This window comes from Solanum tuberosum, unplaced genomic scaffold (assembly GCF_000226075.1).
Source record: "Solanum tuberosum cultivar DM 1-3 516 R44 unplaced genomic scaffold, SolTub_3.0 scf00086, whole genome shotgun sequence".
Taxonomy (NCBI): domain Eukaryota; kingdom Viridiplantae; phylum Streptophyta; class Magnoliopsida; order Solanales; family Solanaceae; genus Solanum; species Solanum tuberosum.
In genome coordinates, this window is record NW_006239010.1 from 1,140,193 (window position 1) to 1,153,652 (window position 13,460).

A 13,460-nucleotide genomic window follows, 5' to 3' on the forward strand; every position below is an offset into this window, starting at 1 on the left:
TTAAATTTGACAGAGTACTTATGTATTCAAATATAATTGTATTCACAGATCAACAGTTCAACTTGTGGTTATATAATAATACAAATGTCTATGTATATAAGTATTCTACTATATACAAATTGACAATGAGAGAACCCTCAATCTCTTTTTTGTTCATGTTCTTCTTGTACTCATTTTTTAACAACTATATACATACGAAATCAAATTTTCTAACAATTTCAATATAAGAGGACAATCCATAATGACAATGACACACAATACATGTGTTAAGATATATAAGTAAATGACATTAAACAAAAAAAAAAACATACAAATCTCAATTCCATTAATTTTTCTCTTGTTCCTGCTTGACTGCTCTTTTTTCACACCCACTTGAATCAATATTGTTGATTTTTCTCCTTTTTCAAGATTAGTTTTCACTTCTGAACCTTGTTTCCTCTTTACTAATTTTGCATGTTCGATTTCTTCAAGCAAATTTAAGGGTATATATGGTCATTAACCTTTTTTGTTCTTCTTTCGTTCTCCATTGCAGCAATAGAGCCTGAAATTTTGGCTTGCTGTTGAGTAATACACAAATCAAAAGAAGGTAGTTCATCCAATAATTTGTCAAATAAATGTATACCTCTCATAACCCTCCTTGGAGTATCAATTTTAGCCATTGAAATGGATAAACAAATTCTTGAATCAAAACCCTATGAAAATAGAAGAAAGTGTAGATGTGTAGATATATAATGCTCATAAAAACGAGACAAATATGCATTTAGAAAATACATGATGGATACAAAATCACAAAAATCGCTTCTGCAGTGATGTAATGGATCTTGAATTTGAATGAATTTGGGAGAAAAAAATTAGAAAATATGTCATGTATGAATATTGATGAAAGAGAAAAATTTGATGATGGTAAACATGGGAAAAGATCACAAATGTGCCTGCCATAATTAATTAGGCATTCAATAATTACTTTCCTAATTAATATTTATTTATTAAATTAAATATATATAATTTTTTTTTATTTATTTGTATACAAATAACTTTGCTATTTATAGTCTAATTATATCCATATAACATCAAAAAAAATGTAGCTATTTTTCTTGAATATATATGGATGTTTGTCATATTATGAAGTTTTTCCAATATATCAATCTATTCAAAAATTTAAGATTTAGCCTCTTTGAAATGATAAATTCAAGCCCAAAAACAAACTTAAACTAAAAGCCCAACTCAAATTTTTTTTAACTCAAGACCAGAGTAATTATCATAGGGATCTCCACAGATAATCATCTCCTACCTCATCTTCTCCAATGTACCAAAAGATAAGCTTTACAGAACCTTCCAGAGCTTCTAGAAAAAACTCCATTAAACCTCCATTTCTTTATATATATAGTATTCTCCTCCTAAAATAAACAGATACATAAAAGAAAATTAAAAATAAAAAAATAAAAAAAAATGGCGATTTTTGGTGATCCTTTTAGAAGATTCTTATTGAGTCCGACGATTTATCGAAGCTTTTCTGGTTCTCCTGCTCTTCTCGATTGGATTGAATCTCCTAATTCTCACATCTTCAAAATCAATGTTCCAGGTTTTATTTCTTCACTTTGCTATTCAATTTTTGTAAATCTGTTGCGATCGGAGAGGGAATTTAAAATTTCAAGAGAAAACATTCAATGCAAGTAAAAACTAAATTATTAACGGAAGACATGTAACAACATGTGAGTTATCGTGCTTGAATTTGACTATAACCTAAGGTTTATATAGTCGATTTTAACTTGTTTGAGATCAGAAACAAGTGTATAAGTAAATCTACGGGTTCAACTGAATGCACTAGTTTTATCTCACACATACAAATATTTAATTTGGAACATAGTGTACTAATATAATTAGTGAATTTAGTGGCATTTAGATTTAGAGCACATAGAGTTCAAAGTTTGAATCTACCTTTACTTGAAGTTGAGGCATAATATAGTAGGTGTAATTACAAGATCTACTCTTTAAATTTCTAGCCAACATGCTTCAATTTTTTTTACTTTTGAGTCTAGGGTTTATTAGAGAGAGTCTCTCTATCCGACAAAGGTTTTAAGACTCCACGTATAAAATTATACTGAATATTTTTATTGTTCATACTCTATGGGATGCAATCTTTGAAAGATGTTTATGCGAAGTTTTGAAATGAATTTTTTAGGGTATAGCAAGGAGGATATAAAGGTTCAAGTTGAAGATGGAAATGTGTTGGTGGTGAAGGCGGAGGGGCACGGCGGCAAGAAGGACGAATTCCACGGTAAAGATAAGGATGTAGTGTGGCATGTGGCGGAGCGAGGAGGAGGGAGAGGTGGCGATTTCTCGAGGGAAATCGAGCTGCCGGAAGATGTGAAGGTGGATCAAATCAAAGCTCAAGTTGAAAATGGTGTTCTTACCATTGTTGTACCAAAAGATGCAACTCCAAAAACATCTAAAGTTAGGAATATTAATATCACTAGCAAGTTATAAAATCTTGGTTATGGTACAATAAAAATTAGGGATAGTTGTTTGTGTACGTTGTCACAAGTTGTGGAATTGAATGGATGCAACAAAGTACTTGTAGAATAAATAAGGTTTTGTTGTATCCAAGCTTAATGTACTTTCTATAATTTGCGTATAAACTCCAACAATGGAACTTCTAGCGCAAATCCAAATTTGTCCTACCTTAAGTCCTACCTTAAGAAATAGGTATCGAACATCAGATGAAAAAAAATAAAAAAAATAAAAAGAATACTATAAACATAAAATACGGATATTGTAAGTTAAATGAAATAACTTATTTACAAAGGGGACACACAATAATTATTTGCTTAGACGATTGTTATTCATACTTATCAGCTGAAGTTGAAAATTCCAACTAAAGTTACTAGTGTTGGATTGTCAAAATCTAACTCCAAATTTATGTATATGGAGTTGCATATTATTCATGCAATTTGAAACTTCAAACTTCAAATATTTAGATTAAAAGTTAGAACTATCAAACTAACAGTATAATCTTCCACACCTGCATGAGCTATGTCCGAAGTTTCTCAATAGTCACTAGGGGTGTCAAATGGGCGGGTTGAGTTGAAATTGAAGATATTAAAATGAGTTGAAATATAAATCGGGTTGGGTCTTGATCCGCCCAAGTTTACTTTGGGCTCAAATGAGTTAAAAAATGGATTAGGTCTTGATCCGCTCAATTTGACCCACTTATTCTCAATAATTTTAACATAGTAATATTTAACTTTTATAATCACAATTCGAATTTTAACTCAAGATTATTTTTTTTTAAAGTAACAAATGGATAGATAAATCCTAAAAGATGTTAAATAGATAATAATTCATACATTTAATATAGGAACATATCTTAGTAAAGAGTTTTAAAACAGGTTGAAATTGGAGCTCGAATTGAGCTCAATTGAGGATTCTCTTAAAATGTGTTAGGCTTGAATGAGTTGAGATTGAATCCAAATCAAAGGGAAACTTACATAAATATACTATATTAATTATTTTTTTTACCATTTATTGCAATAACTTTTTTTTTCACTTGATCACTTTTAATACATTTATAACACAGTTTTAATAATACAGTTTTAATACATATTACAAAGAGCAATTTATTATTCACATATAATACAAGTTTTATTGATGAATAATACATTTATCACACATTTTAATACACTTATAATACAATGTGTCAAATTCTTACCAAGCACGCATAATATATATATATATATATATATATGCAAACATTTATAATACATATATATTGCATACATAATTCACTTTTAATACATATTGCAGATTTAACATAGTATTGCTATAAATGGTAATAAATAAAAAGTATTGCTAAAATCAGTAATTATTTATTAAAAGGTACCCATTCAAGTAATTTTTCTTTCAAATTATTTTGAGTCCAACCCTTAAAATTCTGGGCGGGTTATCTATGTTTGGGTTCATTTTTGACACCCCTAGTCAATAATGTTTACGTGTTAACTACTTTTTTAAAAACATAATGCAAACAACACAAATCTCACTAGTTTAAGAGCAAATTATTTTCCTTCAACGTTAATTTTTAATGTTACAATTTTTTTTAAAATTTGGACCTCAAATACATGTATCTCAGATATATGAGATTAAAATAAGGTGTAATTTATGCTAGATACACTGCATCAAAGTTGATTTACATGTATTTAACTCTCTCTCGTCTTTCTCTGTCTGTGACCTATTTCCCTTTGTATATGTATTTCAGAATGTATCTGAAATTTCGTTTGCATATATTTATAGTGATTCACATATATCTGAGAGACAGATACTCCATCCTTTGCCTCTCCCCCTATAAATATGTATTTCAGAGTATGTGGTAGCCAAAATGCATGTACCAAATTACTTGATATGTAATTTTTCTGAAAAGAATTAATAAAGATGATATAAATATTTATTAGGGAGAAAATCACTTACGTGTACACTTTTAATTTTTTTTTTACGATATTTGTTAACATTATTCTTTTAACCATATATAACAATTTGGTTGAATGACAGTATTGCTAAAAATTGTGAATGACAACACTTTTTGCTAAGTTTAAATTCTTTAATTACATAAAAGGAACAAAATTATTTTAAGTAAGTATTGCTAAAAGTTGACAAAAATGATAATAAATTAAAAGTATACTTAAAAGTGGTAATTATTAAATAAAAGACCTTCACTCATGTAAATTAGGCAATTTTGCCAAAAATAAATACGATAACTTAAATAACACATGTGAAAATGAAATTGGCTACCAAATACAATTTCTATTGTTATTGGGATTTGGGAAACTTGCAAGATGGACTTTAATCAATATGGCCCAAATTCTTTTTTTCACACTTTATAATTGATACTTTCCTTCTTAATTAATCAAAAGACTATTCTTCATCTTCTCTGAGAAAAAAAAAGCGCCTTCAATTCTTCGATCAATCATCAATGGCGTTGGAATGGGTTGTTCTCAGCTATGCTGCGGGTGCAGAAGCAATCATGCTCCTTCTCCTAACAATTCCGGGTCTTGACCCACTTCGTAAAGGGTTAATCGCCGTGACCCGAAATCTTCTCAAACCGTTTCTCTCGATCGTACCCTTTTGTCTCTTCCTGTTAATGGATATATACTGGAAGTATGAGACCCGACCCACTTGTGAATCAGCCGAATCTTGTTCCCCATCGGAGCACCTCCGTCATCAGAAATCGATTATGAAGTCTCAGCGTAACGCGCTTCTCATCGCATCTGCTCTTGTTTTCTACTGGCTGTTGTATTCTGTTACTGGACTTGTTGTTAAAGTTGAGCAGTTGAATAAGCGTGTGGAGAAGTTGAAGGCTCAGGATTGAAGTGAACGATTTGGATCGCGTTTCGGGTTTTCCAATCGGATCTGCCACTCTTTTGCTGGTACTTATATGGTATGGGATATTTAGTGAATTGGGTTTTTCTTGTACTGCTTTGATCTTTAATTATGGAGTAATAATGTTATACGACTTGTGAATTGCTCAATGGATTATCTTGTTATGATTTTTGGGTTTTCGATTGTTATATTAGTTAGCACTTGTTTTGATTTGTTTGTAGACTGATGCATGAGCTATATTATGGAATTTATGACTTAATGGGTAATGCATCTTATATTTTGTTACTTGAGCTGAGGGTCTGTAGGAACAACGTTTCTACCTTCACAAGGTAAAGGTAGGGGTAAGGCTGCGTGCACGCCACCCTCCCCCAAATTGCACTTGTGGGATTACACGGGTGTCATTGTTATACCCATGTCTAGAAACATAATGTGGTATTCATGAATAAAAGTTTAAACTTTATTCATTGGTCAACCTAACGAAAGAAAAATCAGGATAATGAGCGGAACGCTCGCCAAGTGGACGGCATGAGCAGCAGGTAAGTGCTTGGTAAGCCCAATGTGGAAGTATTTTAGTTGATGTTGTTGATAGTATAGGTAGTAATTACACATGTTGCCAAAATGCTGAACGTCATGCTATACTCTTGGTATAGTTCTTGATTGCTGTGTGTTTTGGTAGAGATTTGGAACCAAGATGTTGGATTGTCTGTAACTGTAACTGGATTACTAACCTTTACTAAAATAATGTCTTGCTGAATAAAAATAGGAAATGGAAAAAAGAAATAATCATTAATGTTTTCTCAAGGGGATGATCGGGTGATTGAAATATTGGACTGTAGATCCGAGGTTTGATTCCCCTGATACAACACTCAGGCTAAGTTTAAATGCTTCTAGGCTTGGTGGACAAGATTACCTGCAACCTTTGCTTGTTGCATTGTAGCACGCTACCTAGTGGTTAGCCAAGGTGCGTGCAAGTTAGGTTAGATACAATAAGTTGTTACTACTCAAAAGACTTGAAATATCCTTATGGCTCATGCACCGCCTTTTTAAATGATGAGGTGTGCACGGTTACTTGTAAGCATGGTTGTTCTCGTCTCTTGTTAAGCATAACACATTAACTAGTGTATTTTGCATACCAAGCGAGTTGGCCTTTTAGGTGGAGTTAACCAAATTAACTAGAATGCTAACAACTTCATTACTAACTCTTTAAAGATGGCAATGGGGCGGGAATCATTTCTTCCCATATATCCTTGCCTGCCCCACATAGTCTTACCCAACTTAAACTAGCTTGCTCCACCTCTCTGGTTTGGTGAATTTCCTTTTTATTATTTGTAAGAGTAATCTAACCCTTGACCCAACCCATTGCCACAACTACTTTTATTGTCACTTACCTTCATTTTTTTCTTTGAGAGAGGCTCTCTGAGATCTCCACAAGGTTCTTCTTACGGCAACCTCATTTCTTCGAAAATCCATCTACTGTAGCCTTATGTGAACCATTAGAGTAATTATGACTTACTAAGGGTCAGGACGAGATCTCAAGGTAGAGAGGGGTTTAGCTATGCTACAGAATTTAGTTCCTAAGGATAGAGCTCAAAGGAGCTGCGAATAGTATTGGACAACAAAAAGGAGGATCACCTTGCTTTAAGAAAACTAACTGATGGCCATATATATTTGATGAATGTGGTATCAAGGTTTGGTTTATTTGGAAAAGAGATCAATCTTGGGGGAGACCATTCGAATGGGTGAATTGATGACTTCACTTTGATCTCTTCGACCTAACCTAAAGGAGACTTCAATCATTCAACTTTAGCTTTTGAAGGAGGAATCATGTCACTTGAAATTTCGGAAAATCAACATCAAATTAGTTGAGGGTATGCTACAGCGAGGAGATTTATTGATTGGGAATATATGGTGCTTAAAGCAGAAAGCAAGTGAAATCCCAAAACAAACCTTCTTTAGAGTATCCAACAGCACCGTATTTTCTGGGGAAACTGGCAATTTCTTACAACAGAGTTTGGCCAAGTCTGGTGGACTGACTGGTTAGGAATTAGGATGATGATCATCTGAGTCTTTTTTACTGTAATTGAGGTCAATTAATGTGATTTGGGGTCATTATTTTAGAAGTCAGGCTGTATAAAGTATGAACCATGTTGGTTGTGTCAAGCCCATTGCTGAAAGTGGCATGGCAGTGTGGTGGTCTTTTTTCTGTGTGTGTGTGAGAGAGTGTAGAGTGGTTTGTGGTGGAAGTGGCTGGCAGTTTGACTATAGGAGAAGTCTAGTAGAGTTAATGATTTGATTATAATAGCCAACAGACATGCCAAAGAATTCTTCAGTTTTTTTGCAACGTAGCTTTTCACGAGCCAAGAGTCTATCGGAAACAACCTCATTACCTTTCCCAAGGTATGGGCAAAGTCCTCCCCCGACCCCATTTATGGGATCACCACTGGGTATGCTGTTGTTATAGACATACCAATGAAATTGATATGGGGTTTTAGGCAAATTATATTAGCTACTGCTCATCTTCATTTGTTTGTTAACAGCAATGAAGAAGATTGCAGTAGTCAAAATTTATTTATTTTTTCTATATTTTCGTGTATAGTTTGCAATTAGATTCGATCTTTTCCTTTCAATTCTAAAGATGATATATCCCTTTTAAAACGTTCCATTTTCATGCCTCAAGGAGAAGATAAAAAGACCTAGATGCAATTTTTAGCATGAAGAAACTTCTTGCTTTTGGATTTCCCTGTCTGGTGAAGTGTAAATGTGGATAAAATATCCAGTTAAAGGCATTCATGATTGATTGAGACAACAATTCCTTCAAAATAGCTTAACTTCGTCAAGCTGTATGAGTAGTGAGTAAGTATAGAACACTCTGGTTGGTTAATGACCAACAGAAAGCAAAGAAGGAATTTACACTATTTTTTTCCCAATGACGAAGGAACTTACTGGTAGGGCATTTTCGGGGACTAGTCTGCTTCCCATTACTCAATAGGCAATCCTTTGTTTATATAATAACCCGTTGAATGTGGATAAATATGTTCAGATCAGTCATATGGTGACTACAACGTTACAAAAATCAAATTTTAACCATATGGAGTACTGAACTAAAGGCGATTGGTTTAGAATGATCATAATTTTATTGTATGTAGACATTTTATCTATAGTTATAGGCAAACACGATGAAACTTACAGTCTAAGACATCCAGAGTTAAATCAAACATACAAGTCCTTGTATCATGTTGATGAAACTCTTGGTGTGGAAAAGTTCGTTTTTTCATTAGGTGAGTTGATTCAAATTTAATTGCCACCCAAAAAAACATAAACATGTATTTTGACCCATGAAAAGAAATCCAAGCCCACATGACAGAGTGTATTGATACAGTAAATAAAAGTTTACTAGACATTAAGAGCAATCATCATAAGTTAAAAGGCAACTTTACTATCTTTCGGCAGAAAAGTAAAGTTCCTCAAAAAGACTGCATCCTAAACAACACTGTTTCTGAGCCTAAAGCCATTCAACAGTCCATCTATATACAACTCCAATTCTAAGAAAACAAAACAAGGAGGGAAAAAAAAAAGAACTAAACAGTTCTATGGTACCTCTATGTTTCTTGAAAATTGGAGTTAGCACTAAGACAGATTGCTAGCTAGACATACGACTCCGTCTGCAGTTGCTACTACACTGTTACATCTGGATAAAGTGACTTGTACTCCACCAGCCATCGTACACGATTTCCTATCTTTTTAATAACCGAGACATCCCCAAGGATTATAGGCGCTTGGGTCAAAACTTGGTGAATGATGCTTGGGTCTAAACTTGGTGAATGATAAGTGGCCCGGGTTCAACACTTGGTGAAGGATCACCGGCCTACAGTTCGAAATCTTGAGAATAATGGGCCTATACCTCTACCTTCCTTCACTCAAAACCATGCTTTTGTTTGCAGCAGCTTTCCAACCGTGATGTGCAGCTAATCCACATACCATGTGCTGTTCTAATTTCTTATTTACAAGCTATTTCTGCCACATTCTTTGGCTGATGGAAACTAGGCCTCTTCTGCCGGGCTTGGTGGTGGTGGAGTAAGTACTTGAGCCCTACATCCCAAACGTAAAACAGTTCCATGACCACTGGAGCCACGGTTGATTCTTGAAAACAGGTCCATTTTAGTCCGCCTACGTTGTGATGTGAGCCGACTAACTAACATCTCCAATGCTTCTTTCATCCACCCCTGTTGGCAGAGCTTTCTTGCTTCTTGAACGCTCATCTGCAAATGACATTTGGAAATACTAGTAAGCAAAGATGATTATGTGACGTTATTTATATGCAAACTTATCGAGTACGGACAGCTGCATACCCAAAATCTTTCACGGATGTCTTTCTCAGGCCACAAATCTAGTTCCTCTTTCACAAATAAAGGGAACATGTGTCCTTCATAGGCAGTGTCACCATTTTTGTTCTCGAAGTACCATGTTCCTAGTTTACCCTGCAATAAAGTTTCCAACCTCTTGTTAGAACTACACCTAACGACCTATATGTAGATATTAACACCAACAGGATAGCAGATTAACAATTAAAAAACCGCTAGCAAGTAATAAGATTTCTTTTCGCCGTTGAACAAGCATACTTAGTCGACTTGTTACTATTAAGCATTGATTTGGAAGATTAAGAGTATCTTTAAGAGGTGATCTGGTTTCAATACGAGTCTTAAATGCGAACCATCATGAAACCATATTGAATCAGAAACTAGTGTACTGATTCAAAATCAAAACTCAGGATTAATGGTAACAAGTTGAAATTATAAGAAACTAAAAGGAATCACTGTTTTAAAAACTAACCTCAATATCGCCGCAAACACCAGCTTCCTCAATCGTCTCACGCCTTGCTGCAACTTCAATTGTTTCATCCTTTTCCCAACCTCCCTGATATAACAAGAGCGAGATTTGTAAGCAAAGCAGACAAATGAATCTGTAGAGTTTAGAGAATAAACTATCATCGAGTAACAAAACCCATATAGATCGGTGGCTACCTTAGGGAACAACAATCCTTTTCCTTTTCTCTGAGGACTTATGAGAAGAACTTCAAACGCATCTTCATCCGCCATGGATAGGTCAAAATTATCCTTATATCTGTAAGGGATACATCTGCAGAAGACACCAGAGAATTAGACACACCATTGATCTATACTTGAAACTCATCCCAGGCCAACGTAAGCATAACGATGAAGTTGCATATTTTTAGTGGTCCAAAAATAAATACAAACTAGTATTAGGTCATTCTTTGGATGCCTTCTACACATGAGAATCATATAACAGAAACAAATCCACATGGTAACTGGTAAGTGCTACCAATGATCAGATCGATATTGTTAGACAACAGCTACTTAATTTTAGTTATTGTCCAAGAACAGTCTCTATCTTCACGAGGTAGGGGTAAGGTTTGCCAACAATCTACCCTCCGACCCCACTTGTGTGATTACACGGGGTATGTTGTTGTTTTTGTTGTCCAAGAACAGTGTATCACACTTGCACTTTTATAATTTTTGAAAAAAAAAATGCACCAAGAAAAGGACAATGAATAAATGTCTCACCTACCCTTTCATTTAACAATTAAATAGATTAAATGAGAAGAAAAAATGGTCCTTTTACCAGAGAAAAACAAAACATGTGATGAGGTGAACACTGTGCCACGAGGTCATGACTATTTCAAGCTTAACAGAAACATCCAAAGGAAAAAAAAAATACACAATAGGGATTAGAAAATGACATATGAGGTCAGTTGATAAGGATAAGGAAGGGAAAAATTATGCTAACTAATTATTTATTTCTTTATCAATCTTTGGTAAATGTCAAAACTGAAACAGTTCACCTCATGTTCATTTTCAAAAAATACAAAAACTTCGTTTTCAGAAACCAATAGATTAAGAAGCTGCAATCAAGTATTCCCTCCGTTTCAATTTGCTTGTCTGGTTCTGACTTGGCACAAAATTAAAAGAAAACTATAGACATGTAGAATGTACCAAAATGCCCTTTAATCTTGTAGTCTTAAGCATGTCACAAACAAAGCATATCACATGGAAAATAAGAATTAAAGATTTACCAAAAGAAAAGAACTAAAAAGCAAAGTAAAACAAGCAACTTGAAATAGTAGTTATTACTTCAAAGACTCTACTTTGTAAATCATTCTTGATGTTAGACCACTTAGCCCTCCACCTACTAAACTAATGGCTAGAAATAAAAGAGATTCTTGTAATTGCAGACTGAAATGGACCATTTCGCTATCATTTTGTTCATTCTAGAAGTTAACTCTTCATTACACCCACTTTCCTCCCACCCCTCCCACCAAAAGTTCTGGTTAAAACTAAAATAGGCGGAGCCCGTGCAGAAGGCTCTTGTCCTGCGACTGGATCGGACAGTGGCTGCGACATGATTTTCACTATGGGGGTTCAGCATCTACATCATATACATAATTAGAAAAAGATTGAGCTTGTATATAAGTGTGATTTTCCAGTGACTAAACTCCCCTGCCCCCGGGGTGGGAGAACAACAACAAGAACAAACCCCGGGGAGGGTAGTAGAGTGTACACAGACCTTACCCCTATTGGTGTAAAACTAATTTTAAAACAGCCTCAACTCCTCATCCAAGAACTTGTCATTAGAGAGGCTAGTTCCAATATTCACTCATAAAAACTCAGTGCTAATCTTCACCCAAATTTGGACACTATAAGCAAAAAGACAAGAACTAATAGCCTACTATACCAAGAAGGATATGCAAAAACAGGAGAACTTCCAAAAATTATACATATAATACATGAAGTTAAAAGGTACTAATTGATTATAACAAACATGATCTACAACAACATACACAAATGTAACCACAAGTGCAGTCCGTGGGGAGAGTAGGATGTACGCAGACCTTATCCCTACCTTTATCCCTCGGTTCAAATCAAACATGATCTAATACTAAATCACGCTGAAATTTTAAGTTGTTAGTGTATACAATTTAATCTTGAATTTGTCTCTATCAACAAGCATGAATACAGGGGGGAAGTGAGTTTTTTTTGTTTTTAGAGTCAACATACCCAACGACTTGGCGACGACCCTTGTTGTATCTCTGTAAATGCCTGCCAGAACGTGAAACTAGAACCACCATACTTTTCAATTCGAAGAAATTCTGGGTAAAAATGGAGTCTTTATTCGAAACCCAGAACGAAAAATCCACAAGGATCAAAACAAAACACTTGAAATGCGACTTATATAGGCTTCAACAACTGAAAAGAAGAAAAACCCAAATAGGTACCAGCAAAAAAAGGGGTGAAAAATGGTGAATCCCAATTTTGGGGGCAAAAAATGGAGTCTTATCTGAAACCCAGAACAAACAATCAACTTACAACGACAAAGAAACACTTGAAATGAGACTTATATAAGATAAAAGGACTGAAAATAAGAGAAACCCAGAAAGGATATCAACAAAAATAAGGGAGAAACAATGGTGAACCCCAATTTTGGTCGAAAATTTCTGCAAAAAAAAATGGAGTCTTTATATGAAACCCAGAAAAAAGAAACTTGAAATGCAAATTCTTCAGTCTTCAAGAACTGAAAACAAGAGAAACCCAGAAAGGAAATCAACAAAACAATGGAGAAAAAACGGTGAATTCTCCAATTTTGGTTGATAATTTCTGCAAAATAAAAAAAGCAGTCTTTACTTGAAACCCAAAAAAAAAGAAACTTGAAATGAGATTAGCTTCAAGAACTGAAAATAAGAAAACCCAGAAAGTAAATCAGCAAAAAAAAAAGGGAGAAAAATAGTGAATTCTCCAAATTTTGGAGTGAAAATTATTGATTTGTATGTTTAATACAAAGTGCAAAAACCGTTACTTTAAATGATATGAAAGGCCACTTCCAAACTCCTATTTTAATCGTGCGTCTGGAGTCATACGTATGTGTGACTCAGCACGTGTAAATAGTTTCTCTTTTTTTATTTTACACGTAATTAAAATAGAGATAAATAACGTAGCAAAATGAATATCGAATATTTATGTAAGTTATCTCTCAAGTCATTAGGCTGATGACACGTCTATGTATCGTGTCGTGAAGAA

General features: G+C 34.3%; 3 protein-coding genes across 3 annotated transcripts; 2 read left to right on the plus strand and 1 right to left on the minus strand.

The window, feature by feature from the left end:
• Positions 1-1,402: 1,402 nt before the first annotated feature.
• LOC102594103 (15.7 kDa heat shock protein, peroxisomal) lies at positions 1,403-2,639 on the plus strand. Its single transcript, XM_006346695.2, has 2 exons — positions 1,403-1,582; positions 2,183-2,639. The coding sequence occupies exons 1-2, from the start codon at positions 1,450-1,452 to the stop codon at positions 2,485-2,487; spliced, it is 438 nt and encodes a 145-aa protein (XP_006346757.1). The 5' UTR covers positions 1,403-1,449; the 3' UTR covers positions 2,488-2,639.
• A 2,268-nt stretch (positions 2,640-4,907) lies between these two features.
• On the plus strand, positions 4,908-5,633 carry EI2 (Erwinia induced protein 2). The gene is given in 1 exon segment (NM_001288252.1): positions 4,908-5,633. A coding segment is annotated over 1 exon segment (396 nt). The 5' UTR covers positions 4,908-4,963; the 3' UTR covers positions 5,360-5,633.
• Positions 5,634-8,712: 3,079 nt separating this feature from the next.
• On the minus strand, positions 8,713-13,173 carry LOC102594769 (nudix hydrolase 18, mitochondrial-like). The gene is made up of 5 exons (XM_006346697.2): positions 12,444-13,173; positions 10,392-10,506; positions 10,201-10,284; positions 9,720-9,848; positions 8,713-9,629 (listed from the first exon to the last, which is right to left on the minus strand). Exons 1-5 carry the CDS (start codon positions 12,512-12,514, stop codon positions 9,411-9,413), a joined length of 618 nt encoding a protein of 205 aa, XP_006346759.1. The 5' UTR covers positions 12,515-13,173; the 3' UTR covers positions 8,713-9,410.
• Between the last annotated feature and the right edge of the window lie 287 nt (positions 13,174-13,460).